At 34.8% G+C, this 26807-nt stretch overlaps 1 protein-coding gene across 1 annotated transcript in view; it reads right to left on the minus strand.

The window, feature by feature from the left end:
* Window positions 1–1177: 1177 nt before the first annotated feature.
* TMEM168 (transmembrane protein 168) overlaps window positions 1178–26807 on the minus strand; it is a 32731-nt gene continuing 7101 nt past the window's right edge. Inside the window, exons 3-5 of the mRNA XM_047096363.1 lie at window positions 13241–13383; window positions 9716–9990; window positions 1178–3938 (exon numbers count right to left, since the gene is read on the minus strand). Of these exons, the coding sequence (XP_046952319.1) occupies window positions 3391–3938; window positions 9716–9990; window positions 13241–13383 (966 nt within the window). The 3' untranslated portion in view covers window positions 1178–3390. The remainder of the gene's footprint in view (window positions 3939–9715; window positions 9991–13240; window positions 13384–26807) is intronic.

A 26807-nucleotide genomic window follows, 5' to 3' on the forward strand; every position in this document is an offset into this window, starting at 1 on the left:
AGCAGAGCCAAATTTCTTCTTTGTTCATCAGACTTTCTTTCAATAATTTCCATTTGTGAGAAGTCTCTGACCATCTATATGTTTCTAATGGGATATCAAAGATTCAATCTTAATCATATAAAAATCCTAATAAAAATTAACCAACAAAAAGCCATCTTTTTATGACATCAGTTATGTTTTCATTCAATCCTGAGTTTCTCCTTTTCTGATCTTGACACTTACTACTCTTTAAAAATGTGAAATGTTTGGAGCACTTGGCTGGCTCAGTCAGTGCAGCATGGGACTTTTGACTTTGGGGTCACGAGTTTGAGCTCCATATTGGGCATAGAGTTTATTTAGTAAGAAAAAATATATTTTAGAAAATGTGAGATGTTTTCCTTTCACTGATTCTGTAATAGTCTTTAGTAATTATCAACTTAATGAGGACCTGGATAAAATATCCACTTAAAATCATAAAGAACCTTAAGTAATATACAATCAAGTTATCCTAATTTCTCTTTAGGATTCTAAATTCGCTCAAAAATATTTCTTGAATACCTCCTATTATGGGCAAGACACTCTTCTGGGTTAACTGTGTACCAGAAATATCAAGATGTATAAGCCTCTCCCTGAAAAGAGAGGATAATCTAGTATGTTTCCAATAGAGGTGTTCAAAAGTACTGACATATCTTTTATTTATTTTTCAATGTTTATTTTTGAGAGAGAGAGACAGAATGCTAGTGGGTTAGGCGCAGAGAGAGAGGGAGACAGAATCCAAAGCAGGCTGCAGGCTCCAGGCTCTGAGCTCAGTACAGAGCCCAACGTGGGGCTCGAACTCACAAGCTGTGAGATCATGACCTGAGCTGAAGTTGGACGCTCAAACGACTGAGCCACCCAGGCGCCCCAAAGGTACTGACATATCAAACTCCTTTGAGCATTTTCTATGAAATATACCTAACCACATTCTTAAAATTAAACCGTTTTCTTCTGGCATAATGTTAACTGTCACATTACCTGTGGAAAGGTAATGTAGAACATTACTTTGGAGGAGCCTAAGCTCTAAATGTGAAAGAATACATATAAAAAGGCAGTACCCAAAACAGCAAATATATTTAGACCAAAATTTACAAACGAAATGTATAGTTACAAATAGATTCTAATGAAGATTTTACTTTTAAAAAATCTACTCACTAACGCATTAAATATATAAATGCATTTTAATCAGCAATGCAATTTTTAATACACTTATGAAAACAATGGTCATAAAAATGGTCTTCTGTACAATTTTGTATTTATTAAGAGCAAGATAGAAAGCTATGCAAAGATAAATCCAAATATCTCAGAGAAGAGTTTAGAGCAAACTGAAAATTTTTTAATGAAATAATAGCGTAACTGAAAATTATAAGAAGAGGAAGAACAGTATACACTCTTTTAAAAGACATTTTTTAGGGGATAGTGCTTTTGTGGTTTTAGCAATGTATCATATAAGGAGACAAACTGAGTCATTGTTAGGTTGATAAACATCTCCATGTTAACTTTTAGTGGGATGGTATGGTTTTGCTCTAAAATAATTCCTACCACTCCAAGTAACTTCTTCGTAAACATATGGTATATAAAATGAAAGCCATAAGAAAATTGGCTTTATTAATTGTCAGATCTAGTTTTTAATCTTTGGGTTAAAGTAACCAATTTATCCCTCCTATAAATACTTTCTCCATACTGTCAGTTACTTTGATGTTCTAAAATGGTGGCTTTCATTTAGGATGTTACCTCTTGTCATTTTATAGTTTTTTGTTTGAGGAGAAGAATTCATCAAAGTAGATATTCTGTAACTTTGTGCTTAACTTCAAATCAACCTGCTACCAACCATGAACTCTAATATATGGATATTTTTTATGACTATCACTTTTGATATATTAAATTTATTCAGTAACTGTTTTTGCACATTACATGAAAAAATTAATTTTTAATATTTTATTGAAAGCATTAGGAAAGTCTTATTTTAAACACAGCAATAATCGGACTGTAACAATGCTGCATAGATAGTGGTATACGAGTTCCCTGACACTAAGTGACTTCTACCTAACAAAAACTTCAATTTTCAAGTCACCAGGTAGAAAATGGTAGAGGCATTATTTCCCCTCTCTGAGGCTGGAAAAATGGCTTCAATGTTGAGAAGTCACACTACTTAAAACAACAAAGATTAGATTATCCCCTAATTTAATTCCACTCCCCCCTTATTTCTCAGATATGAAAATTTAGAATGTAAGAATTTTTGGAAGGGAATAGGAGGTAAATTACCTCTTAGGGGATACCCTGATCAGTGCCTGCTTTAATCAGACAAAACACTGAATTAAGTTTTAAAAATTACGACCATACCATTATGCATAACAAAAATTGCCAACATGAACACTTTTTTTTTAACATAATACATTACATGTATACAAGAAAAAAAAAATGATCTGTTTCCAATCCTTTGACTTTCAGTAGAAAAAAATGTCATCACTAATGGAAGATTTGAAAAATAATTTTTCATGACATAGCATTAACTCCACAGAGATCAGAATCATTTCTGAAGAATGAAAATAGCCTAAATCGGTGAGAAACTGCTAAATTTCTTTTAAATGTTTACTTTTTGAAAGGGAAGACAATTTATTTGGAAGAAATTTGTAGCTGGAAACATTGTTCATTAAAACACTGTTACCCTGAGAAAAACTCTTAAAATTGCCAGTGCTTTCGGAGCCCCCACGGTAGTACAGGAAGGAGCAATTTGTAGGCATCTAGCTTCTTACAGTTACCTCCATGAAGACTGTTTTGATCTTAAACAGTGATCTGGGCTTCACTGCTAAACTGGTAAGAGGCCACAAGCAAGACATCTGAATGTGGTAGACTCTAAGTACATTTGTGCACTCGTTTCTTCCTTTATTCTTTTTTAAGAGCTTGTAAATTCTTAAATGGTCTTGGACCCAAGCCTACTGTTCACAAAAAAATAATCTTTTGTAAGCAAATTGAAAGTTTTCTTATAATAGGAAACAAACTGGTCTACATTCTCTAACCTATGCCTAGAAAATAAGGCATTAGTAATTCTTCACTGGCCACTGCAGAGCATCGACAAGTGTTTTCTTTCTGATCGGAGGCATATGCAAACATTCCTCAAAGTGCATTGTTATTTTTAACATCTCTTATGCATGTACACAGCATCAGCATTTATGACTCCTTACATACTTTAGGATAAAATGCTTATTCCCAACATCTTACATATACCATAATTACTTGAGAAAAGACAAAGTGAAACAAGCTACAGAAGTAGCAAGATATTTTTCACAAATAAAAAAATAATATACAAAAAATGGCAAGTTAGTGATGACCGGTAGTATGAACTCTCAGTAATATTCCACTTTGGGTTCCAGATTAAGATTTGACAAGTTTGAAGCCTTGTCCTGTGTCCAGCACAGTAGGAAGAAACCAACTCATTTTTAATCTTTTCAAACACCGAAAACAAGTTTTGCAGATCCAGAACAGGTTCAGACCACACAACCAGTTGGCCAAATGCACCAGTGGATACGTGATGCGAGGGAAGTGTAACATCCAGTGCTTGGCCACGTCACTGCCCGTTGGCAGGTGCAGAGTGTAGTCACTCCACCGTTTTGACACACCATACACCGCTTTCACAGTGCGTCCCTTTTCGGTCCAGCAGATGTTATTACTGGGGTTGCAGTTATATTCTACCCAGTCTTTTGTGAAGTCGCCCAGCTGTGGTGGGTCAGCTTCTTCAATATCGATGGTCTTTGTCATCTCGGCTCCTTGCACTGCAATGTACTGATCGTTGATTTTTCTCACTTCTTTCACCCAAGGGGTTGGATTCTCACTGTCTAACACGATAATAAGGCGAGAACAGAAGGAACCGTTCTTTTCTCTCCACCATTCTAAAAGTGTGTCGAGGCGCAGTATGTCTCCACCTGTGAACAAAAGAAAATTCAACAGAATAATTTCTGAAGGCTCCTCTTGGTATATATTTTTTAAGTTCTTGAAATTAAATATGTAGGCAAAAAAAAAATAGATGGAACTTCCTTTTAAAGTATCTTTTAGAGGAGTTTTTTTTTAAAAAAAGTTTTACCTTTCAACTTCAGGTAAAAAAAAAATCCTTATTACATTAAAAGAAGGGATATGTTATAATTAAGAAAATTGTTTTCTAAGGTTCAATTTAGTGAAAAAATTAAAATTTAGTGATAAAATTAATATTTAGTGATAAGAATTAAAAGCTAATCTTCTACATCAGGGGCAGCAAATTATGGCTCCTGGGCGAATTCAGTATGCCACCTGTGTGTGTATGGCCTGAGAGCTAAGAACTGATTTTACATTTTTACATGGTTAAAAATCAAAAGACAAAAGTTTGTGACAGTGCAAATCATAGGAGACTTAAATTTCATATTATTATTTCCATAAATAACATTCATTTACATTCTGTCTATGGCTGCTTTTGCTCTATAATGCCTGAGCTGAGCAGTTACTATAGGGACCTTGGGACCTACTAAGCCAAAAACACCTGGCCCTTTACAGAAAAAGTCTGTCGACCCTTGTTCTACATCACTGATAAATTAATGTTACCTTGCTGTGTATGTAGGCACCTACCTAAGGAAAAAGAAACGCTTTTCCTACCTGTACCAAGAGTGTGTTTAGAATGGATTTTTAAATTCATTTTATACCTGAAAAACAACACAGGATTTAAATATATATATGTACATACCCAGAAAGGTCTAAGCAAATTTGCCTTATAGCTAGTAGTTTTTACATTTGGTTCATTATACATAGGTTTTTTTTGTTAATTTTGATTTTTAGATAGATTGCTCTAAAACACTATCTATCTTGACTATTTAATTTTTGGCATCTTCTTAAAGTTTTGTGCCCTAGGCAATTGCCATCCTCACTCACCCTACTCCTGGCTCTGTCTCAATGGTACATTAATATTAATACAATCATTCAAATTCCAGCAATTTATCCTAAGGAAAGGGCAGAAAGGGGGACAAAAATTACTTATAAAGATCTTCCTCCCACTGCTAAGAGAGTGTAAAATCTGAAACAACCAGGGGAATGGAAATAAAGTCTGAGGGAGTTTTATAATAAAATGGTACTTATAGAAACATTTTAATAATGAGAAAATATGATACTAGGAGAAAAAGCATGACATGGAAGTCTATCTACAAAAATAGCTGCAGTGGTTATTGCTGGGTGTTTGGATTTTAGGTGGTTTTTGTTACACTTTCCTGTATTTTCCACAATTTTCACATTAAGTATATGTCACTTTTATGATTAGAAAAAAATGTTAACATGGTATAATTTACTAGCACAAGCTCCAACAACCTCAGATACGTATTTCTACCTAGAGCAACCATCCTCTTTGCTAAACTAACAAAACGACAACACTGGAGAGAGCGGGAATCCTTTAGAATTTGGACTCCATGAGTAATATGACCTCTGAAGCCAGGGCATAACAAATTCTTTATGTATCATTAATACTCTTCTTTTCAGCCTGCTGTATCTTAGACTTCTGACAATGAAAAATCTGTTTCATGAATTGATATCCTACTCCTGCTTATCATTTCAGAGGCACTATTTCAATATATGCCCTCCACATATTACTAATGTGTTATTTCACAGAGAGCTCCAGAAGATACCTTTTATTATATGGTGAAATACTAACTTTTCATTATTGCCAGTTCTATTCAATTTCTCTAGAGATCAGGGAATGATACAGATTACAAGAGCTATTATACAAATTCCATCTGCCACAAAACATCATTGTCTAACTTGCCTTCTACAACTATTTCAATAAATATTCTAAAATGCACATTCTACACTAATTCTCTTATATACATGCTCTTTAGATATCAATAAGAGATTTAAAGGAGCATTAAAGCCTTTTCAATGAATATTTCTCTTCTGTTTTGTTTTTGCTCTACTCTCTCCTGTAAATAGGATCTATGTTGCATCTGGCTTTTGGCCCAGATGCAAAGTACTTACATTTATCTCAGCTAACAACCATCTAATGCGGTTAAAGTAATTGAGACTGTTTTTTTAAAGACTTTGTTTATCTGTGATAAACTGCTTTACAGATTACCTACTTTTTTTTTCCATTTATTTCTCTCTGGTCATTATATTAATTGTTTTTTACCCTCAAACAAAGAGGCAAAAATATCAGGTTCATATTATGAAACCCCATAAATGTAAGAAGACTACATATTCTAAGAAGCACTTTGAGTAAAGGTATGTGATATAAGGGCAAACACAAATTTTCTTTTTCAGAATGGTATTTAGTTCTGGACCTGCTCTTAACTTGCTAACTCAGGTAAAATCCAGTCATGATGTTTCCTATTTTACAGGTTTTTGGAAAGACAACTATTAATACATTCTCAGGGCTTAAAGTTCTTTGTCACGTGGTTTGGAATGGATTAAAGCATTTTCCTCAGAGCAGGGGTGCTCAGTACTATTTTTGAGTACTATCTGCTTCTGAGGGCTATGTCTCTGGCAGCCCAGGGCAGGAACTGACTGAAAAGAAGGCTCTGCCTCTGCTCCTGGTTCGACCTGGTTACCTATGGGCTTGGTGCCTCAAGCTGAGAGAGTATAAAGTTGCCGAATTAGGGATGAACCTACACCTACCCCTCTTGGAGAAGGCAAAGCCATCTCAAGTGGTGCTTTCTCCATTGTGTTTTCCCACTTTTTACAATAATGTCTCCAACAAAGAAAGTTACACATACAAGAATAAATCTTGGCTAAGAAAGGAATTCTATAATGGTTAACTTACTGTTGACATAATTTAAAAAATATTATAAAGATACCATTCCAGAATGTAACTGCTAGACATTTAACTAAAATAAAGCCATACCATAGAGTTTTTAAGTCTTCATAAATTATTGCTAACTCATAATGAATTTAAGAACACTGATGACTATGTTAGTTATCTTGATGTCTATAATTTTTTCTATGAAAAGAAAAAGCTGATATAAATAATAAACTGAACATCTAGAATTTATTTCTAAAGCCATCTTTTAAAAGATACTTGAGGGGCACCTGGGTGGTTTAGTCAGTTGAAATACGACTTTAGCTCAAGTCATGATCTCGTGGTCCATGAGTTCAAGCCCCACGTCAGGCTCTGTGCTGACAGCTCAGGGCCTGGAGCCTGCTTTGGGTTCTGTATCTCCCTCTCTCTCTGCCCCTCCCCCGCGACTGCTCTGTCTCTATCTCTCTCTCTCTCTCAAAAATAAACATCAAAAAAAATTAAAAAATAAAAGATACTTGAAATACATTTTAAAAGATTTAAGAGGAAAAACAGAAACTTTCTGAAAAATGTTTTTACTAATAAATCCTTCATGTACACATACAAGCTTACTTTTAATATTACTTTCTTAAAATACTTAAAAATAACTAAGGATACATGCATGACCACCAATATTATGCCTTTTTCCTCATTTGATTTGGGAAGAGTTTATTATTATTATTATTTTTTTTAATTTTTTTTTTTCAACGTTTATTTATTTTTTTTGGGACAGAGAGAGACAGAGCATGAACGGGGGAGGGGCAGAGAGAGAGGGAGACACAGAATCGGAAACAGGCTCCAGGCTCTGAGCCATCAGCCCAGAGCCCGACGCGGGGCTCGAACTCACGGACCGCGAGATCGTGACCTGGCTGAAGTCGGACGCTTAACCGACTGCGCCACCCAGGCGCCCCAAGAGTTTATTATTATAAGCCTTGCAATAAGTTTTCAATAATCAATCTGTAGTTTTAACTCTGAAATTCTATTTCTGTCAAGATTTTTGAATTGAATAGAACTTTTTCTCCTGTGCTCTAAGGAAAAGTACACAGAATGCTATACTTTCCCTAGAATTAAAATAGTCATAAAGGTTAAAAAGGGGTTTTCTACATTGAGTTCTAAAAAGTTAAAGGGTCAAGTAAAATACTGCACAAACTATATTCAACTAACTTTGATGCTGACTACCCTTTTCTACAGTATTTCAAAAATGGATGAACAATGCTAACAAAAATACGTACTTAACCAAAACATGCAATTTCCCTACCTTAATGGTTTTTGTCTCTGGCAGCACATGGTACAATGGGGAAAAACATATTTTATGGGCAAAGCAGGTCTGGATTTGAATCATAGTGCCTTCACTTACCAGTTGTATGACCAGAGATAGGTAACAACTTTAAGCTTTCATTTTATTCTTTGAAAAACGACGTGACAGAGGTGACAGTACTTACCTCAAAGTATTTCAAGTAAAGATTAAATCTAACGTATATCAAGTACCAAGCATAGTAACTGTGCTTCAAATGTGCCCAATAAATTTTGCCTTTACTCCTAGACAGCCATTAAGTTATTAAATATTTACTTGTAAAACTAAAAATTACAACAATACTTTTATGATAAAACCCTGGTTATAAATCTGGCATAAAATTAGTAAGACCATGATGGTTTAAAATCAGCTCTATTTTAAACCTTGAGTTTGTTCCCTTTCTTCTGGAGTTGTGTTGGGAGCTCTGCCTTTGTCCTTCCACAATACTTGTTTATGTAAGTCCTGAATCTGAACATCAGTTTCTACTTATGTTAGGTCTATTTTACTACTTTATTTAAAAAAAAATTTTTTTTACTGTTTATTTGTTTTTGAGAGAGTGAGAGAGAGCGAGCAGGGGAGGAGCAGAGAGAGAGAGGGAGACACAGAAGCCAAAGCAGGCTCCAGGTTCCAAGCTGTCAGCACAGAGCCCAACGCGGGGCTCGAACCCACGAGCAGTGAGATCATGACCTGACCTGAAGTTGGACACCCAACCAACTGAGCCACCCAGACGCCCCACTATTTTACTATTTGTACATGTTCTTAGTATAAAACATCTATAATATTTATGAGAAAAAGCAGGACATAATTAAGTTCTAGAAGAACTATTTCTAACATAAAATAAGAAAATTACTCTTTTTCATGATTGATTCAATGATTTCATCCATCTATCAGTTACTTAAGGATCCCTAGTACATGCAAGGATCTGTGCTAGGTGCAAATAATTCATAAAACAAAGCCCATGACTTACATGGTCTCTAATCTAGTTAGAAAGCCCAATGAACAAATTTACATATAAAATAGATCTCATTTTACCCTTGGCAGGGAGATTTAGGATTACTCCCTCATTTTACAGATGTCAAAACTGAAACTGAGGGAAGTTAGGTAACTTGTCAAAAATAACACTGTTGTGGCAAAATCAGGGCCAGAACCAAGGTCTCCTGACCTAAGTGCTACTCCCACCATATCACCTAGCCTGTTATTTAAAATCCTGGTGAGCTTTCTAACATAAACAAAACTGGATGTGTGCAGAACTAACATTTAAAGACTTAGAAATCAGCTCCCATAACATTTAAAGACTTAGAACTACTAGTCAAATTAATCAGCTTCTGAAAAATGTAACTGTATTTAATAATTCTGAAAATACGTTAAAGGGAAACTGACAATAAGTCTCAGATTAAGCAGATCTTTTTTCTTCTAATCAATACAAGACATAATTCTCAAAACCTTTATAGAGATTATTAATATTATGCTAAACAGGTATGCTAAAGAAAAAAAAAGTCCTATGTATACTTAGTAAACTGTGAAGTAGAAAATGAAGAATTTTGGAAATTTAATGTTTGAGTGTGAAGGGTATATTTCCACAAATAGGTCTATCTTCCTAAAAGTGAAATTGCCAGAGGTGCATTTACCTGCAAGAGCCCACTCTCCTGTGCTGTGGGTATGTCCACTGTAATATAAAACATATGTATCATGTCTAGGTCCATCCACAGTCCGAAGTTCAAGGAAAGCTTTCAGTTTGGAATGAAGAGTATCAAAGGACAGTCCACTTGTGGAATAGTCACATCCATAGGTCTCAATCATATGATATGCAAAAAATCTTTGGATAGCATTGAGCATGCCAGTAGACCTCAAATTTAACTCCTGTACATGTTCTGGTGGAAGAAGTGTTGGCTGACCATCAGGACTGAAGGAAAAAAAAAAAAAAAAGATGATTCTGGTGTTTAAAGAATGTTCATTCTATATTACATTCTTATTCTTCATTTATAATTAAGAATCGTAATAGTTGCTGATAACTAAATGGCACGATTTTTAAAAATCGTGCCGTTTAGTTATCATCTTTTCTAAAGTTCCTACAGTGCTAAGAATTAAGCTTGAACATCAAAGGCTAGTTTCTAAAAGTTACATTTTTTTTTCAACGTTTATTTATTTTTGGGACAGAGAGAGACAGAGCATGAACGGGGGAGGGGCAGAGAGAGAGGGAGACACAGAATCGGAAACAGGCTCCAGGCTCTGAGCCATCAGCCCAGAGCCTGACGCGGGGCTCGAACTCCCGGACCGCGAGATCGTGACCTGGCTGAAGTCGGACGCTTAACCGACTGCGCCACCCAGGCGCCCCTAAAAGTTACATTTTTAACGATTAAAATAATCACCAAACTGAAAGCTAGGAAAAGATATCCTAATGTTGATAATACTATTCTTTGTTCTATACTCATATTCTTTTTCCAAATGACTGATAATTGAATAAGACTTTTTTTTTTAACATTTTTATTTATTTTTGAGACAGAGAGAGACAAAGCATGAATGGGGGAGGGGCAGAGAGAGAAGGAGACACAGAATCAGAAGCAGGCTCCAGGCTCTGAGCCATCAGCCCAGAGCCCCATGCGGGGCTCAAACTCACAGACCGTGAGATCGTGACCTGAGCTGAAGTCGGACGCTCAACCGACCGAGCCACCCAGGCGCCCCGAATAAGACTTTCTAAAAGCAAGATTATATTGATTTTACCCTGTGTTTTAAGAACACCCACATGGCAACTATAACGAAATAACTTTTTTCCTTGAGAAAAAAATTTTAACAAAGTAAGGAAGCAATATGTTTATTTCTATATTGAAAAAAGACACAGTCTTTATAAAATGCATTCAAGTTCTACTAACTTAAGGAACATGAATGACGGAAGAAATTATCTGTTAGTAAATGGCATTTTATTTTATTTTTTTTATTATTATTATTATTTTTTTATTTATTTTTGGGACAGAGAGAGACAGAGCATGAACGGGGGAGGGGCAGAGAGAGAGGGAGACACAGAATTGGAAACAGGCTCCAGGCTCCGAGCCATCAGCCCAGAGCCTGACGCGGGGCTCGAACTCACGGACCGCGAGATCGTGACCTGGCTGAAGTCGGACGCTTAACCGACTGCGCCACCCAGGCGCCCCAGTAAATGGCATTTTAAAACAATTATTAAAATTTTGGTCCATTGCCTTATACTACTGAACACTAACTAAAGACAGATCTGATCCTAGAACAAACATAAAATGGTACTCTAGTAAAGATGATAAACCAAGTCTTAAGGCTACAAGAATCAAAATAATATCAATATTGAAGTGGAAAAAAAAATCATCACTCCCACCCAGAAAAGGAATTTAAGTAATTTTGAAAACTTTACATTTTGCTGCAGGTATTATCAGTAATATTCAAATAACACTAGTTTTCATTAAAATAATAAGGCATTTTGTTCTTATTTTGTATTTGTAACACTTAGCAATCAAAAAGTAAAAGAATAAGCAACACATTAACAAAAATTAGAATAAAAATCTGTGCAAATTACTACTTCCACATATTCTCTCTGCTGAGCTGTCACTTCTTTATGGGGCCCTTTTAAATCTATTTCTTTTACTTCTCAAAGAATTTGCAATTTTTTTTTAATGTTTATTTATTTTTGAGACAGAGAGAGACAGAGCATGAGCGGGGGAGGGGCAGAGAGAGAGGGAGACACAGAATCCGAAGCAGGCTCCAGGCTCTGAGCTGTCAGCACAGAGCCTGACGCAGGGCTCGAACTCACAGACCGTGAGATCATGACCTGAGCCGAAGTCGGAAGCTCGACCAACTGAGCCACCCAGGCGCCCCAAGAATTTGCAATTTTATAAAGCCTTTAACATGGAGGAAAATGTTTACTACAAATAGTCTATTTTTGGTTTTTATGTCAAATATTTGAAATCAATTTTTTATTTCAAGTCTTCCCCCTACCCCACCCTAAAAGCCACCATGGAAAGTATGAAGAATACTTGGTGGTCAAAACGCATCAACAGCAAAGAGGGGTGCCTGGTTAAGAGTCTGACTCTTGATATGGGCGCAGGTAATGATCTCACTGGTTTGTGAGACTAAGCTCCAGGTCAGGCTCTGTGCTGACAGCACAGGACCTGCTTGGGATTCTCTCCTGCTCTCTCTACCCATCCCCTCCTTGCACACACACTCACACTCTCTCTCTCAAAACAAATAAATAACATTAAAAAAAAAAGCAAAGAACTATTTTTTTCTATTTCTAAGGTACTTAACTATGAAAAATATTTTAATGTGGCAATTTTTACAGATTAAACCAATTTGCTACACATTTAGGGACAAGAATTATGTTTGGAATAAAACTACAATCAAGTATGTTTAAAAAATTTTTTTAATGCTTATTTATTTTTGAGAGAGAAAGAGAGAGAGCGTGTGCATGCACTGAAGGGACAGACACAGGGAGACACAGAATCCAAAGCAGGCTCCACACTCAGAGCTGTCAGCACAGAGCCTGGCATGGGGATTGAACTCACGGATCGTGAGATCATGACCTGAGCCAAAATCAGACACTCAACTGACTGAGTCACTGAGGCACCCCTCAAACAAATATGTTTAACTTCATTGCCAATTTCCTGAATTCCTGGTATTTGTATGCCAGTTTCCAACGGGCATACTGTTCTGCATTCATATTCTCATTAGCTCTTCATAGCATTCCTCTAAGATGGGAAGAATAGGTATTACTGTTTGCATTTTAGATAAGGACACTGAAGTTCAGAGAAGTTGTGATTTGCCTAGGGTAACACAGAACTAGAATTTAGGGCTCTCAGGTCCAGTATACATTCTATTAAATTTCACCATGTTGTTTCACAGGACATTTTTCTAAACAAGAAAGGGTAGGACCTTTTCTTAGAACAATCATATCTTCTCATTTTTAGCTCAAATATAAGCTAATCACATTTATAAAAAAAAATTTTTTAACTGGACCCTGAAGATTATATCATTACCCAGAATAAATACAAGTTTTCAAACATTTGGGGTAAATTAAAAAGAACTGCAAGAGTATTATATTTTGAAAATATTACACATTTGAAAAAATGAGCTATCACATTTTATATTCATATTCATACAAATATTAGGAAAATTATACTAGATTACTATACCTGCAGAAGTTGGTAGGAATCACAATAGCATATCCGACAGATGTTCCTCCTAAACAGTTACCTAATTCATGGAAGAGTCCATGAGCCATGGATTCCAATGGTAAAACTATCAGAAACATGCTCAGGAAGATTCCATTTGTTGTCTAAAAGAAATTTAAAATAGCATGTTTATACAGTGTGTGACTGCACTTATGTGTGTGCATATGTACATATATTTATATACATGCATATTTATATATTTTCCCTATTTCCAAAAAAGATTAAAAGAACAATCAATAGCCTAAAAACAGTTAGAAGTTGAAGCAGAGAAGTATATATGGATGAGCAATGAAACCTAAATTAATCTTGAAGCTTCCTGGAAGTTGTGGCAAAGCAAATATGGCACATCACATTTTTTTAATTTGTCAGGTAATATCCCACCCAAACTAAAAAAGAGAACACAAATGTAACCTTCTTGATATGACATAAAAAGCCAGAAAACAAATCCCTTCCTGTTAAAAACCACATGCTCTTAACCACTTTTCAAATAACATACTCAAGCATTGGTGGTAGTGCTGAGCATAGCTGCCTTTCAAATAATATACTCCATTACTTTATCAGAAAAGTTACTTTAGAAAGGGCTTGTTTTTCCTGTGAAAAGTCCAAAATTAAGAGAGTAAAATCTTACAGAAAACTTAAGATTCTAAAGCTATCAAAATGAACCCCATTCTTATATTTAAACTTTTTAAGTTTTCCTTTTAAAAGCTCTAGACTGTAAATACAAAACTGTAAAAAAAGAGTGTAATATATATTAAAAATATATTCATATATATTACATATGTTATAAATATGCATATACATAATATGTCATATATAAAGGGTATTTAAGCATCCTAAAAGCCGAAGAGAAAAAGGCAGGCAGTAAGAAATATTAAAAAGAGGAGGCAAGATTGGGTAGTCACTGATATAAAAAATAAACAAATAAATAAAGGACCCATTTAAGTGAAAAGAAAATGGAAGGATGACAGTCACTCAGTCCTGATCTACAGCTTTACAACACTGATATTATTCCACATTCTTTCTATGTTGCTGCTGGACATATTATATACGGTTCTGTGCTTCTGTGCATGAACACACATTTTTCTAATGCTAACAGATGATTGATTCCATCAGAATTTTAATAAAAAATAGGTGATTCCCGTAATTAAAAAACAGATGTAATACCCTATTTTTGGTACATTGTGTGTTCTCAATTACATAAAATATAGTACATACTCAATTTAGAAACATTAGAAAACACAAATAAGTAAAAGGATAAGTGATTAAAATCATTGCAAGTACTGTCCTCTACACATGCTTTTTAAAATATTATCAGACTTCACACAATATATATATTCATTTTTTTTACCAAAGTAGGATAATGTTCTGTAAACTTTCTAATATATTGTAATCCTATTAATAAATTCTACATCATGTGTAAAGAAGAAATGGCATTACTATCATATGTATAAAATTTTAATTAGCTGAATCCCTATTGCTAGATTCCTTTTAATTTTCTATTGTAATAAAACCAGAATAAGTATTGAGTTCTCTATTATTTTAAATCCCTTTGATAATTTAAGTTTCATCTTCGGTGAAGTGTTAACTATTTTGCCCCTTTTTCCATGGGACTGCCTTTTTATTATTTACAGCTTTGTTTTGCTCTCAGTATGTTTTGGTTAAGACTTTTTTGGGATATATGGCAAATGCCTTCCTCCTCCCCTTAATGCTGTTTTTTGCTTAGCATGTTTTTAATTGTAATGTCATTTTGTGTAAGTTAAATCTTTCTCCACCCAAAGGTCAAGAAGATTATTTTACATTACCCTTTAAAGGCTTTATTATCTTGACCTTTGCATTTTTTGGCCTGTAACCAAATGTAATTGATTTTTGTTTGATTATAATCAACTTCACTTTTTTCTAACTGTACACTGAATTACTGAAAAAATCTCAACCATTTCACACTATTCTACAGTGATGTTTCTATCATAAATCAAGTATTCTGGGATTTGTTTTTGTACACTTTTCTGTTCCACTGGTCTTTTTGTCCTTTCAAATATTTCCTTTGGCCTTTATTTCCTCCTTTCTTTTGGGACTCCAATAAAATAGAGACCTTCTCATTGTATCCTTTTTTGAGACTTACTCTTCTGTGTGTTCCCTATTTTCCTTTTGTGCTCCTTCTTGCATAGCTTCTTCTGAAATGTATCTTTGAATTCACTAATGCTCACTTCAGCTTTATCTAACGTTAGTCTTGCGCAATGAATTTTCAGGTATTTTTAGGATTCTAAAACTTGCTATTTTTAAGTCTGCCTTGTCACTATTTTATAGCTTCCAACTTCCTACCATTATGTACTATCTTTGCTTTTTCCAGCTTTGTAAATATGATGGTTTTCTGTGTTTGAGAATTCCATGATCACAAGACTTTTTGGTCATCTGTCTGTTGGTCCTGCTGTTTCTTGCTCTTGATACCACGTGTGTGTGTCCCTGGTTATATTTATGAGCAGAACACTGTATGCAAAAATACACACACATACATAATTATAGGACTAATTTCAGGCTTAGGATAATCCACTTTCTCCAAGAGGATTTTTGTTGGTTCCTTCCAGGGAGCTGGGGCTATTACAACTACGTATCTTAATCCAGATTGGACCACTTAATCCAGGTCCCATCACTAACAGAACACAAGGTCAGGATACAAATTCATGAGCACCCTGTAATGTACACAGCTTCACACTTTTCCTTCAGTGTGTCATCTTAAAATGGGAGGTAATTTACCAGAGACCCCACCTCTGAAGTTCTAGACTGACTTGCTCCTCTTGATGGAAATAGAAGTGCAGTTCAGATTTAAACTTTCCTCCACTAACATGTCCACAGGGCCCAGTGTTGAGTATTACTATCCCAGAAGGTATGACGTGTATTTTCATTTATTCATGTCTTCTTTCAAAGCCTTCATTGGAGTTTTCTATTTCTTTGTAAAAATGTCAAAAGTTTCTTTTAAATCTATTTCTAGGCATTTTATGTTTATTGTTCTTTTTTTAAGCCTATTTATCAATTTAGAGGGAGAGCATTTATGAGCAAGGGGGAGAGGCAGAGAGAGGCAGAGAGAATCCCAAGCAGGCTCTGTGCTGTCAGTGCAGAGCCCCACATGGGGCTTGAACCCACAAACTGCGAGATAATGACCTGAGCCAAAACCAAGAGTCAGATGCTTACCCAACTGAGCCACTCAGGCACCACATGTTTGTTGTTCTATGAGTGGAATGATTTCTATTGCATTTTCTGATTACTGACTTCTAGGATACTGATTGTTTTTTTATATTTACATGTTATTATTTGCTACCTGAATAGTATTAAACATATATATTCTCACTATACACCATTTATTTCTTCTTATAGTACTTATATTATACAATTCCAAGAGAATTTACATAGTTTTTATACTGGCTAGGTTAATGATAATTCTGTCAACAAAATCAACCTTTTATGAGAGAGTTTACAATATTAAAGATGCAGTACAATTCTCACAACTATTACTACAGCATTTTCACCTGATTTTTCAGTTTGCTCTTCGGTTTGCCAGGTAGTCATCTTATCTACAAATACTAATAATTTCATTTCTTTCTTATTTTCCAAACATTTACTGCATATGTTGCTCCGGTATAACAAAAAATCTTTTGTGTACAGGGGTTTAATTGATCAAAGGATTACTTCTACATTTTGTCAGCCATTCATATAAAAGAATTACTAAATAACATGACCAATATATGACAACTTTATTATTTCTACCTTTAACTTTATGTAACTCATACTTTTCTGATCAAGATGGTAATATAAGAAACTAATTCACTATGTTACCATTTATAGCAAGGGTCATAAACACCTTCAGGATTATGTGAAGCAGCTGTGATAAATAGTGGTAAAGATTCTAAAGGAAAGTGCATTGCTGCCTAAAGGCATACATTTTCTTTTTTTTAGAGGCATTTAAAAAATTTATTGAAATATAATTGACCTACAGTGTTATATTAGTTTCAGGTGTACAACACAGTGGTTTGACAATTCTATACTTTATTCAGTGCTCACCAGAGTAAGTGTAGTCACCATCTATCACCATACATTTTCACAATATTATTTATATTCTCCATGCTATACTTTTCATCTCTGTGACTTACTTATTTTATAACTGGAAGTTTGTACTTTTTAATCCCTTTCATCCATTTTGCCCATACCCCCACCATTCACTTGCCCTGTGGCAACTACCAATTTTTTCTCTATATTTAAGAGTCTTGTAGTTTTGTTGATTTGTTTAGATTCCACATGTAAGTGAAATCACACGGCATTTGTCTCACTTATTTAAGGCACATATTAAAAGATGTTTTGGCTTGGGGCTCCTGGGTGGCTCAGGCAGTTGCCTGACTTCAGCTCAGGTCATGATCTCATGGGTCATGGGTTTGAGCACCACATCCAGCTTTGTGCTGGCAATACAGAGCCTGCTTTAGATTCTGTCTGTCTCTCTCTCGCTTTAGATTCTGTCTCTCTCTCTCTGCTTCTTCCCCACTAGTTTTCTCTCAAAAATAAACATTAAAAAAAATCTTAAAAAAAAAAATGTTCTGGCCAAATAAAACTGGTCGACTCAAAATTCTTGCAGGTATGTTGATTTATTTATTTTACTATACAGACATAATTAAAGGATTTAAAAAGAATTACAAAAAAAAATCACCCTCTTAAAAAAAATTTCCTATACATTTTTCCTAAAATCAGGATAGATTTTAGAAGGATGAGAAGTTCAGGTGTGTAAGCAGCCTTTTTGTACTAAGTTACTAGGAAATTTCAGGACATACAGAAATACATATTGAAGATAATTCATAAATAAGGAATTTGATATTATAGAGTTGGGAACTAAACTTTGACACTGCAAATTGTAAGAGAATGTTATACCATCAAAAAATGTTAACTTGGGACACCTGGGTGGCTTTGCTGGTTAAGCTCTTAAGTCCAACTCTTGATTTTGGCTTAGGTCATGATGTCATGGTTCCTGAGATAGGGCCCCATGTCAGGCTTAAGATTCTCTCTCTCCCTCTCCCTTTCCCCCTCCCTGGCTTGCAGGATCTCTCTCTCTCTCTCTCTAAAAAAAAAAAAAAAAAAAAAAAAGAAATTGTTCAATTCTCATTTTGTTTAATCAAAACATTTTTCTTTAGTTAAGGCTACTTATTAACTTGCTATCTCTGCATCTTTCCTATTTCCTACAGTAAAAAGAATGGAAATTTCCATTTCCGAAAGCTGGCCCATGAATATTTAAGTTTGGCCTTATTTATCAAATCTTGTCAAGGGTAGAGACTACCCTTTGTTTAAATATTCATGTGTATACAATACCAATGGTTATCACTGACTTCTTTTGAATTACCTTGAAGAATTTTATAAATCTAAGATTTTTATTGTGAAATTAAAATATAGTTTTACCGTTAGAAAAAAGCATTGCATTGAACAGTTTATAATTTAACAATGAACGACAGTAATGATAAACTTCAATTGCCAGTCTGTGTATACCTCAAGTAGGAAGCCTTATTAAATAATTTAAAATTCCAATTAAAATGTTAACTGATAGTGATGTTATTCAACAGTCTCATGTCAGTTATACAACACTGATAATATTTAATATAATAGAACTAAATAAGCAGATATTTAGAGGTTTACTGATCACAGATGGTTTGCATACAACAGATGATCTGTTTTTATAATCTTAGAAAACTGGTAATTTATATTGTCATTAATTTTTAAAAGTCAAATTTAACAAAAAAATCATTAAACATTTTTATTAGGTTATTTTGAGTAAGCAAGCTTAGAAAAAAACAGTATTAAATATACTATCAAGATAACATACACAAATAAAAGTGAGCAGTTTGGCAACACAAAAATATTAGCAGTCTTCACAGATGGCAAATATGTCCAAGGGGAGAAAAAATATATTTAGGATGTTTTAGCCACTTGCCATTTTCAGAAAGCTTCAATTTTATTGGCATGCAAACGTTTACAGCTTCAACCTAAAAGGCATTTGTGACTCTTGGTATATTCTTATATTTTAAACAACTCCCTGTAATAAATATGATCAACTTACCCAATGAAAACTTTTAAGTGTAGGTACTTTTCTGGCTTTGTTTCTCCCAATCACCCTATGGACACTATCAAACTATAGGACATGATTCAAATTTTAAAGCAGATAGAATCTGAACATACTAGCAGACCAATAAACTGTAAGTAATATCCTCTAAAAGTAGTAACTAGCTATTCTCTATTCAGCTAGGCTTTCAAGTCATGGTCAAAATATTCAACCATTTCATATCATAAAATTTCTCAGATAATAGGAACCAAATCTCTTTATGCAATATACAGATATCAATGTTGGAATTTCATTTTTAAAAATATGGCATTTACATAAGAGATAAAATTAACGTTTAGAGGTATTTTTGTAGCAGCCACATTAAGTAAACCAGATTTAGTAAACAGTATACATGGAAATCTAAGGAAAATGGAATTCCAACTAAGAAACACTATATTAATGGAGGTATTATGCCTTTTAATGTGACAAACCCATATTTAAGAAATAATAGGCAACCTCTAAAAATGTGTTCAGTACAGGAAATTTTAAGAACATTAGGAAAGCTACTTCACAGTTTTAAAGTCAAGTGATTTCTTTATACAGAGGCAATAGGGTCTAGTGGAAAGGGATCAAGCTTTGGAGTTAGACTTTGGTTCAATCCTAGCTCAGCCATGTACCATCTGTGTGTACCTGAACAAATTAATTAACCTTTGAGTCTCAATCTATAAAAGGGGACTAATATTTATTTTGTGAGCTTATACTACAGATTAGAAATATGTGAAATATGGCTAGTAAAATAAATGGTAGCTGTAATTTGCAGTGAAGCATTTTCAAATTGAAATGAAGTCATTATGAGCACGCCAACAGAAATCTCAAAGACGATTATTTTTTCACCTAAATGACTATTGCTGATAGGAGATATTGATGTAGAGTTAAAGTTCTATAAATGCATTAGAAATCTTATGTTTTTTCTTCTTTTGAGTATCTCAAAATAGAAACAGCAAAAATAGACATTTTTTTTCACTACAACCCTAATAAAGGTGAAACAACAGTGGTATGGGAATCAAACTCAGTCTACTGAATCTTACTTTTCCCATGGGCAAAATAAAGAGATTAAATAATCTCTATGCTCATTTCCAAGTCTAAAAATATATGGAACTAAGTAAAGTGGTTAAGAGCTGTGAAGGCAGATTGCCTGGATTCATACCAGCTCTGCAGCCTTGGGGAAGTTTCCTAACCTCTCAATCATGCTTATCTATGAAATGGGAATCATAACGGTACCTATCTCAGAGTGTCATGAGAATTAAATGAACACACAAAGTACACAGAATGGTGTAGAGCACATAGAAAACAGTTAATAAATGGTAAGTCTTATTATTAAAATGGAAAACATTCTCTCTGGTCATTAAAATTTTTAAAGATTTTTCAAAGCTGGAATATCATCCAGGGGAAAGATGAAATACTTTGTTTTTACTTCAAGAAAAACAAAATTAGGACCATTGTTGGTGTTTTAGAAAAAAAAAAAAAGTACTCCTGCTTCACAATGTTCTGGCAGAAATGATGAAACATCAAATTAAAAGAATGCTCTCTAGCTAAAAAGAATTTGTGCCCCCCCCCACCCTTTGCCATCTAGATGAAAATAGCTCAAAACTTTAGGAAGAGAAATGAAACAAAACAAAAAATTATGAAACATGTGCACTTCTAGTTTTGGCAGAAGATTTGAAAACTCCCTGCTCCCCAAGCCAAGTGAAGTAATATGGCTGATCCTGCCATCTTGCTAGAAATGTAACTGCTACATCTGTGGATTTCATCCCTTCCTTAAATGCGGGGCTGATCTTGTTCCATCTGTCACACCCAGTGACTGCCATTGTTTCTCCTATAGAGAAATCAACTATGATTATGGTTTTTCTGATTTGAGTCAAAAGGCTTCTACAAAAAGTTGCTTCAAACTCCCATGGAATCTGCAAATGACAATGGTTGGCAAGGAAAGGCACATAAAATCTCATGTGAATGATAATGAGAGAGAATCTCTAAACATAAGAGTGAGCCATGGGGTATACTTCCTTGGGTATCTGGATGCTTTCTTCCCCTTTTATCCTTATGTGAATTATCAATTATCACAATTTCTGAAAAGCCTATAGCTGAGCAATAATACTAGCACCAAATGTTGTGGTACTGTGTAAGTCTGTCTTATTGACTTATTTTTTTAAAAAAAGGATAAAAGAGGAAAGTAAACAGCACATTCAATGAACATAATACAAATTGCAGGAAACATCAGCTGTAATGTTCCATTTTAAAGTTAGAATGAGATTATGAATAGAACACAACAGAAGTTAATGGTAAAATTCCAGATTTTTAATGTAAATGACTTAGAATGATACTACTGACTCATTCTGACAATGTTATTAAACTCAGTAAAACTAAGGAAAAACAAAAAACCAAGCTACCCGTGTAGGATTAGCTAAGATTCTATTCAAGTGAGGTCAAAGATTTCTTAGACATGACATCAAAAGATTCTTAAAAGAAAAAAACTGATAAAATGGACTGTGGCAAAATTTAGAACTTCTGCTCTTCAGAAAACATGTTAAGAGAAAAGATAAGCCGCACACTGGGAGAAATATTTGCAAGTCATATATATGATAATGGACTTCTATCTAGAATAGATAAAGAATTCTCAGAACTTACTATTAAAACAAGCAATCCACAATTTTAAAAGCTGCCAAGACATGTTAACAGGTACTTCACCAAAGAAGACATAGTATAGTAAGCAAGCACAAGAAAGATACTTAACATCAACAGTTACTGGGGTAACTGAAAATAAAACCACAATGAATTACCACCACACACCTATTAGAATGGTTAAAAAAAAAAACGGACAGACAATACCAAGCACCGGTTATTATGTGGAGCAACTGGAACTCCTATATACTGCGGGTGAGAATGCAAAATGGTACAGCTGCTGTGAAAACATTTTGATAATTTATTAAACATAATCCATGTTTATTTTATTTTTTTAAGTATTTATTTTTGAGAGCCTGCACGCATGTGTGCGTGAGCAGGGGAGGGGCAGAGAGAGGGGAGGACATAGGATCTGAGGCTGGCTCCGCACTGACAGCAGAGAGCCCGATGCGGGGCTCAAAATCATGAACTGTGAAATCATGATCTGAGCCGACCAAAATCAAGAGTCAGATGCTCAACCGACCAAGCCACCATGGCACCCCCATTATTCACATTGATGACATGACCGAGCAATCCCACACCAAGTAAAATAAAAATTTAGTTTAATAAAAAACCCTATGAATGTTTACAGCAACTTTTATATTAACCAAAAACGAATTTCAACATCACTCAAGTGAGTAAGGAATAAACTGTGAGATACCCATATAATGGAATACTGCTGCAATACAAAGGAATAAATATAAACAACATAGATGAATCTATATGAATTATGCCAAGTGAAAGGAGCTAAAGTCAAACAGCTATATACTGTATGATTTCATTATATGACATTCTGTGAAAGGAAAGTGTCTAAGGAGAGCAAACAGATCAGTGGTTGTCAACTCCTGGGGGTTGAGAAAGGGACAGACTACAAAGGGGCAGAAGGGAATTTTGGGGGGTAACTGAACTCCTCTATATTTTGACTGTGGTAGTGGTGGTCACACAACTATATGTATTGGTCAAAACTGCAGAATTATACACTAAAAAGGATGAATAATACTCTATGCAAATTTTTCCTTAACAGAAAAATTTTTATATTATAGCTAAGTAAAAGTAACAGAACCCAAAACTAACATGCAAAAAAAGCTTAAAATAAGAAAGTGGCCAAGCCCATTTTTGGAAATTAGGGTCCAAGCTACAATTGTACTCCACTAGGAAGCTAAATCTCATGTTTTTGTTTGTTTGGTTTTACTCTCTAGTAGTAAAATAACCATAGATTTGACTCCTAAAAAATATGCTTTAAAAAATAAACCTACTAGAAACTGTTTTATAAATTCCAAATGCTCCTAGGTCATTAACTCAATAAACCCCATCATCCTACATTTTCATCTGCTCCCTTTATTCTCTCAATATCTTTTTAACATTTTTAGACTATCCACCACATCAGAACACTATTCAACTCTACATCTCATCAACTTATTTCAAGATCTCTTTAAATTTTACTTCTCAACAAGATCTTAGGAGAAAATCGCTGTGCTAAAGGGAAGACTATCATCTTAGTCCAGGTGCTTATCTTTTGCTCCTAGCTACACTTGATTTCAAGCTACCTCTACTTTCACTGATCCTATCTTTGGCTGACCAATCTCCTCAAAAGGTTTCTTCCTTTTTTTTTTTTTTTTCCTGCTACACTGGGTCTGCCCCCACCCAATCAATGGAACTATTTTTTCAGTGGAAATCCACTAAAGGATATGAAAAAATGGGTTTATATTATATTGTTACAAAGCTATCAATATCAATATCATTTAGGAATGTTAAACATAGGTCAATTTTTAAAAAATAATTAAAATCTAAAGAATTTGATATAGGACTTAAAATTTACTTGGATTAACAATGATGTTATGCCAAAAGCGGTCCTGGCCTTATAAAACTCAAATTTTTTGCCTTTCACTATATAATTTTCTTTTTTTTTTTTTTTTTTAATTTTTTTTTTTTCCAACGTTTATTTATTTTTGGGACAGAGAGAGACAGAGCATGAATGGGGGAGGGGCAGAGAGAGAGGGAGACACAGAATCGGAAACAGGCTCCAGGCTCTGAGCCATCAGCCCAGAGCCCGACGCGGGGCTCGAACTCCCGGACCGCGAGATCGTGACCTGGCTGAAGTCGGACGCCTAACCGACTGCGCCACCCAGGCACCCCTCACTATATAATTTTCTGATGCTTTCATCAATCAAAAGGGTTAGAACTTCTATAAATCCAGTGGAGTGTTCCTAAATTGTTTCACACAGAGGTTTATAGGTATGGTTGGGGGTACCTCTTTTTTTTTTTTTTTTTTAATTTTTTTTTTTTCAACGTTTATTTATTTTTGGGACAGAGAGAGACAGAGCATGAACGGGGGAGGGGCAGAGAGAGAGGGAGACACAGAATCGGAAACAGGCTCCAGGCTCTGAGCCATCAGCCCAGAGCCTGACGCTGGTTGGGGGTACCTCTTAATGAAGGGTAGAGGCAAGATTTTCAGTCAAGTAAGTGTGGAAATGTTTCTCTTTCTTCTAACACTTTTTCTCTGAGTATACTCATTAACATCTCACAGAACACTGGACAGAGCACAGTTTGGGAAATCTATACACAAAATACTAAATTAAATTTAAGTTTAAAAAATTTAACTGCATCAAAGACACAATGCCTACATCATAGGCAGCAGTGACCAAATAGTAACTAATTGGGGAATGCAGACAAAACTCAGGTAGATGCATGTTGCTCTTAAATAGCTAAATTAATACCTTGTTACTCAATGGGTATACTTTTGATCAGGAGTTTCTGCATCACCTTTAATTTTTTCAAGCTCTTTCCCAAAATCAATTTCAATCTTCAGAATTTTAACAATATCCCCACATGATTTCAATGCATGTTAAAGGCTGAGAAGCACTGGCCTACAACAGGAGTTGGCAAACTTTCTGTAAAGAGCCAGAGAGTTAAAATTTTAGGTTTTATGAGCTATGAGGTCTGTATTGTAACTATTCAACTAGGCTGTTTATTATAATGATAAAAAGGTCTATAAAGAAGATATAGTAATTAAAGATGAATATAGATACCTTAGAACAGAATCCCAAAATACATAAAGAAATGACAGAATTGAACGGATAAACCCACAGTTTGGCAATTATACCGAGGATTTTCAATATCCCTTTCTCAATACTGATGGAATCAGACAAAAAATCAACAAAGATGTAGATATAGAAGAATAACAACCAACTTAACCTAGCTAGTATTTATAGAACCCTCTACCCAATAACAGCAGAATACTCATTCTTTTCAAGTGAACATGGTGTTTTCTCCAGAATCAAACACATGCCAGGTCACAAAACAAGTCTTAACAAAAGACTAAAATCATACAAACTATGTTCTCCAATCACATGTAATTAAATTAGAAATTAATAACCAAGAAACGTGGGAAATCCCTCAGATATCGCCATATCAGACAACCAATTTTTAAATAACCCAAAGGTCGAAGAGTAAGTTTTAAGGGAAATTAGAAAATACCTTGTGAGACAGCCTAGTACTAGTAGGTGGTCACACACATAGATCAATGGAACAAAAAAGAGAGCTCAAAAATAAAGCCTTATTTATATTTCATTGATTTTGGACAAAGGCACCAAGGCAATTCAACAGAGGAAAGGATAGTCTTTTCCTAGAATAATTAGAAAGCCCTATTAAAAAAAAATTAGATCCTTACGTCATACCATAGACAAAAATTACTGCCAAATGGATCATGCACCTAAATATCAAAGCTAAAACAATACAATCACTAAAGAAAACTAATTTATAGAAGAAAATCTTTGTGACCTAGGGTTGAGCAAAGACTTCTTAGAGTACTAAAAGCACAGTCCATAAAGAGAAAGCTGGTAAATTGTTCTTCATAAAATTTAAAAGTTGTAGTCTTCAAAATGTGTCATTAAGAAAAAAAGATAAGTCACACTGGGAGAAAACATTTCCAAATCATATATTTCTAAAAAAGGACTTGTATGCAGAATATAAAAAGAACCCTTAAAACTCAATCATAAGAGAAATAACTCAATTTACAATGGGCAAAAGATTTGAATAGATACTTCAACAACAAAGACAAGTGAATGACTAATACATTAAATGATGCTCAACATATTAGTCATTAGAGACATGCAAATTAAAGCCACAAAGAGCTACCACTCCACGCCTAAATTGAGAAGCAGTCTCAAGTAATTCAACTTTAAAAATGAGTAGAATGGAAGGAGAGAATATGGAAATTGATTCTCTCAAAATCATTTTTGCTGACATAGTCTTTGGAAAGCTTTTGTGTACCTCCAGTGGTACACATACCACTGATATAAGAAGACCACTGGTATAAGAAAACAAGAAAGGTACAGTGACTTACAAAATAATTGGTTAGCAGGATTTGATGATCTGGAAAGGTGTCAAGCATGAATGAGCCTGACTTCAAAACAAAAACAAAAACAAAGTAGTTAGCGCTGGAAGGCTGGAAAAGGAGCTAACCTGATAGAGGGTAGGGAAAGGAAGTAGAACTCTTTAGAAATTTCTGACATTATCCTCCATCATCATCATCACGATCATGGTTCTAATAGTCCCCTGCACTGGCAAATGAGGAAGATGGTCTCAGGCAACACCCACAATGTTTTTATCATTTAGTTGACATCCACACTGGCTCCCTGCCCTAGCCCACACTTGACAAAAAAGTACCATGCCCAGGCAAGTCTCTACATCTCCCTTTAAACACTCACATCCAAAAATCACTCTGTAGCAACTGCAGCGAAG

The sequence above is a fragment of the Lynx rufus genome, unplaced genomic scaffold (assembly GCF_022079265.1).
Source record: "Lynx rufus isolate CCGP_SWC_20201006 ecotype Redwood Valley unplaced genomic scaffold, mLynRuf1.p SCAF_4, whole genome shotgun sequence".
NCBI classification, from domain to species: domain Eukaryota; kingdom Metazoa; phylum Chordata; class Mammalia; order Carnivora; family Felidae; genus Lynx; species Lynx rufus.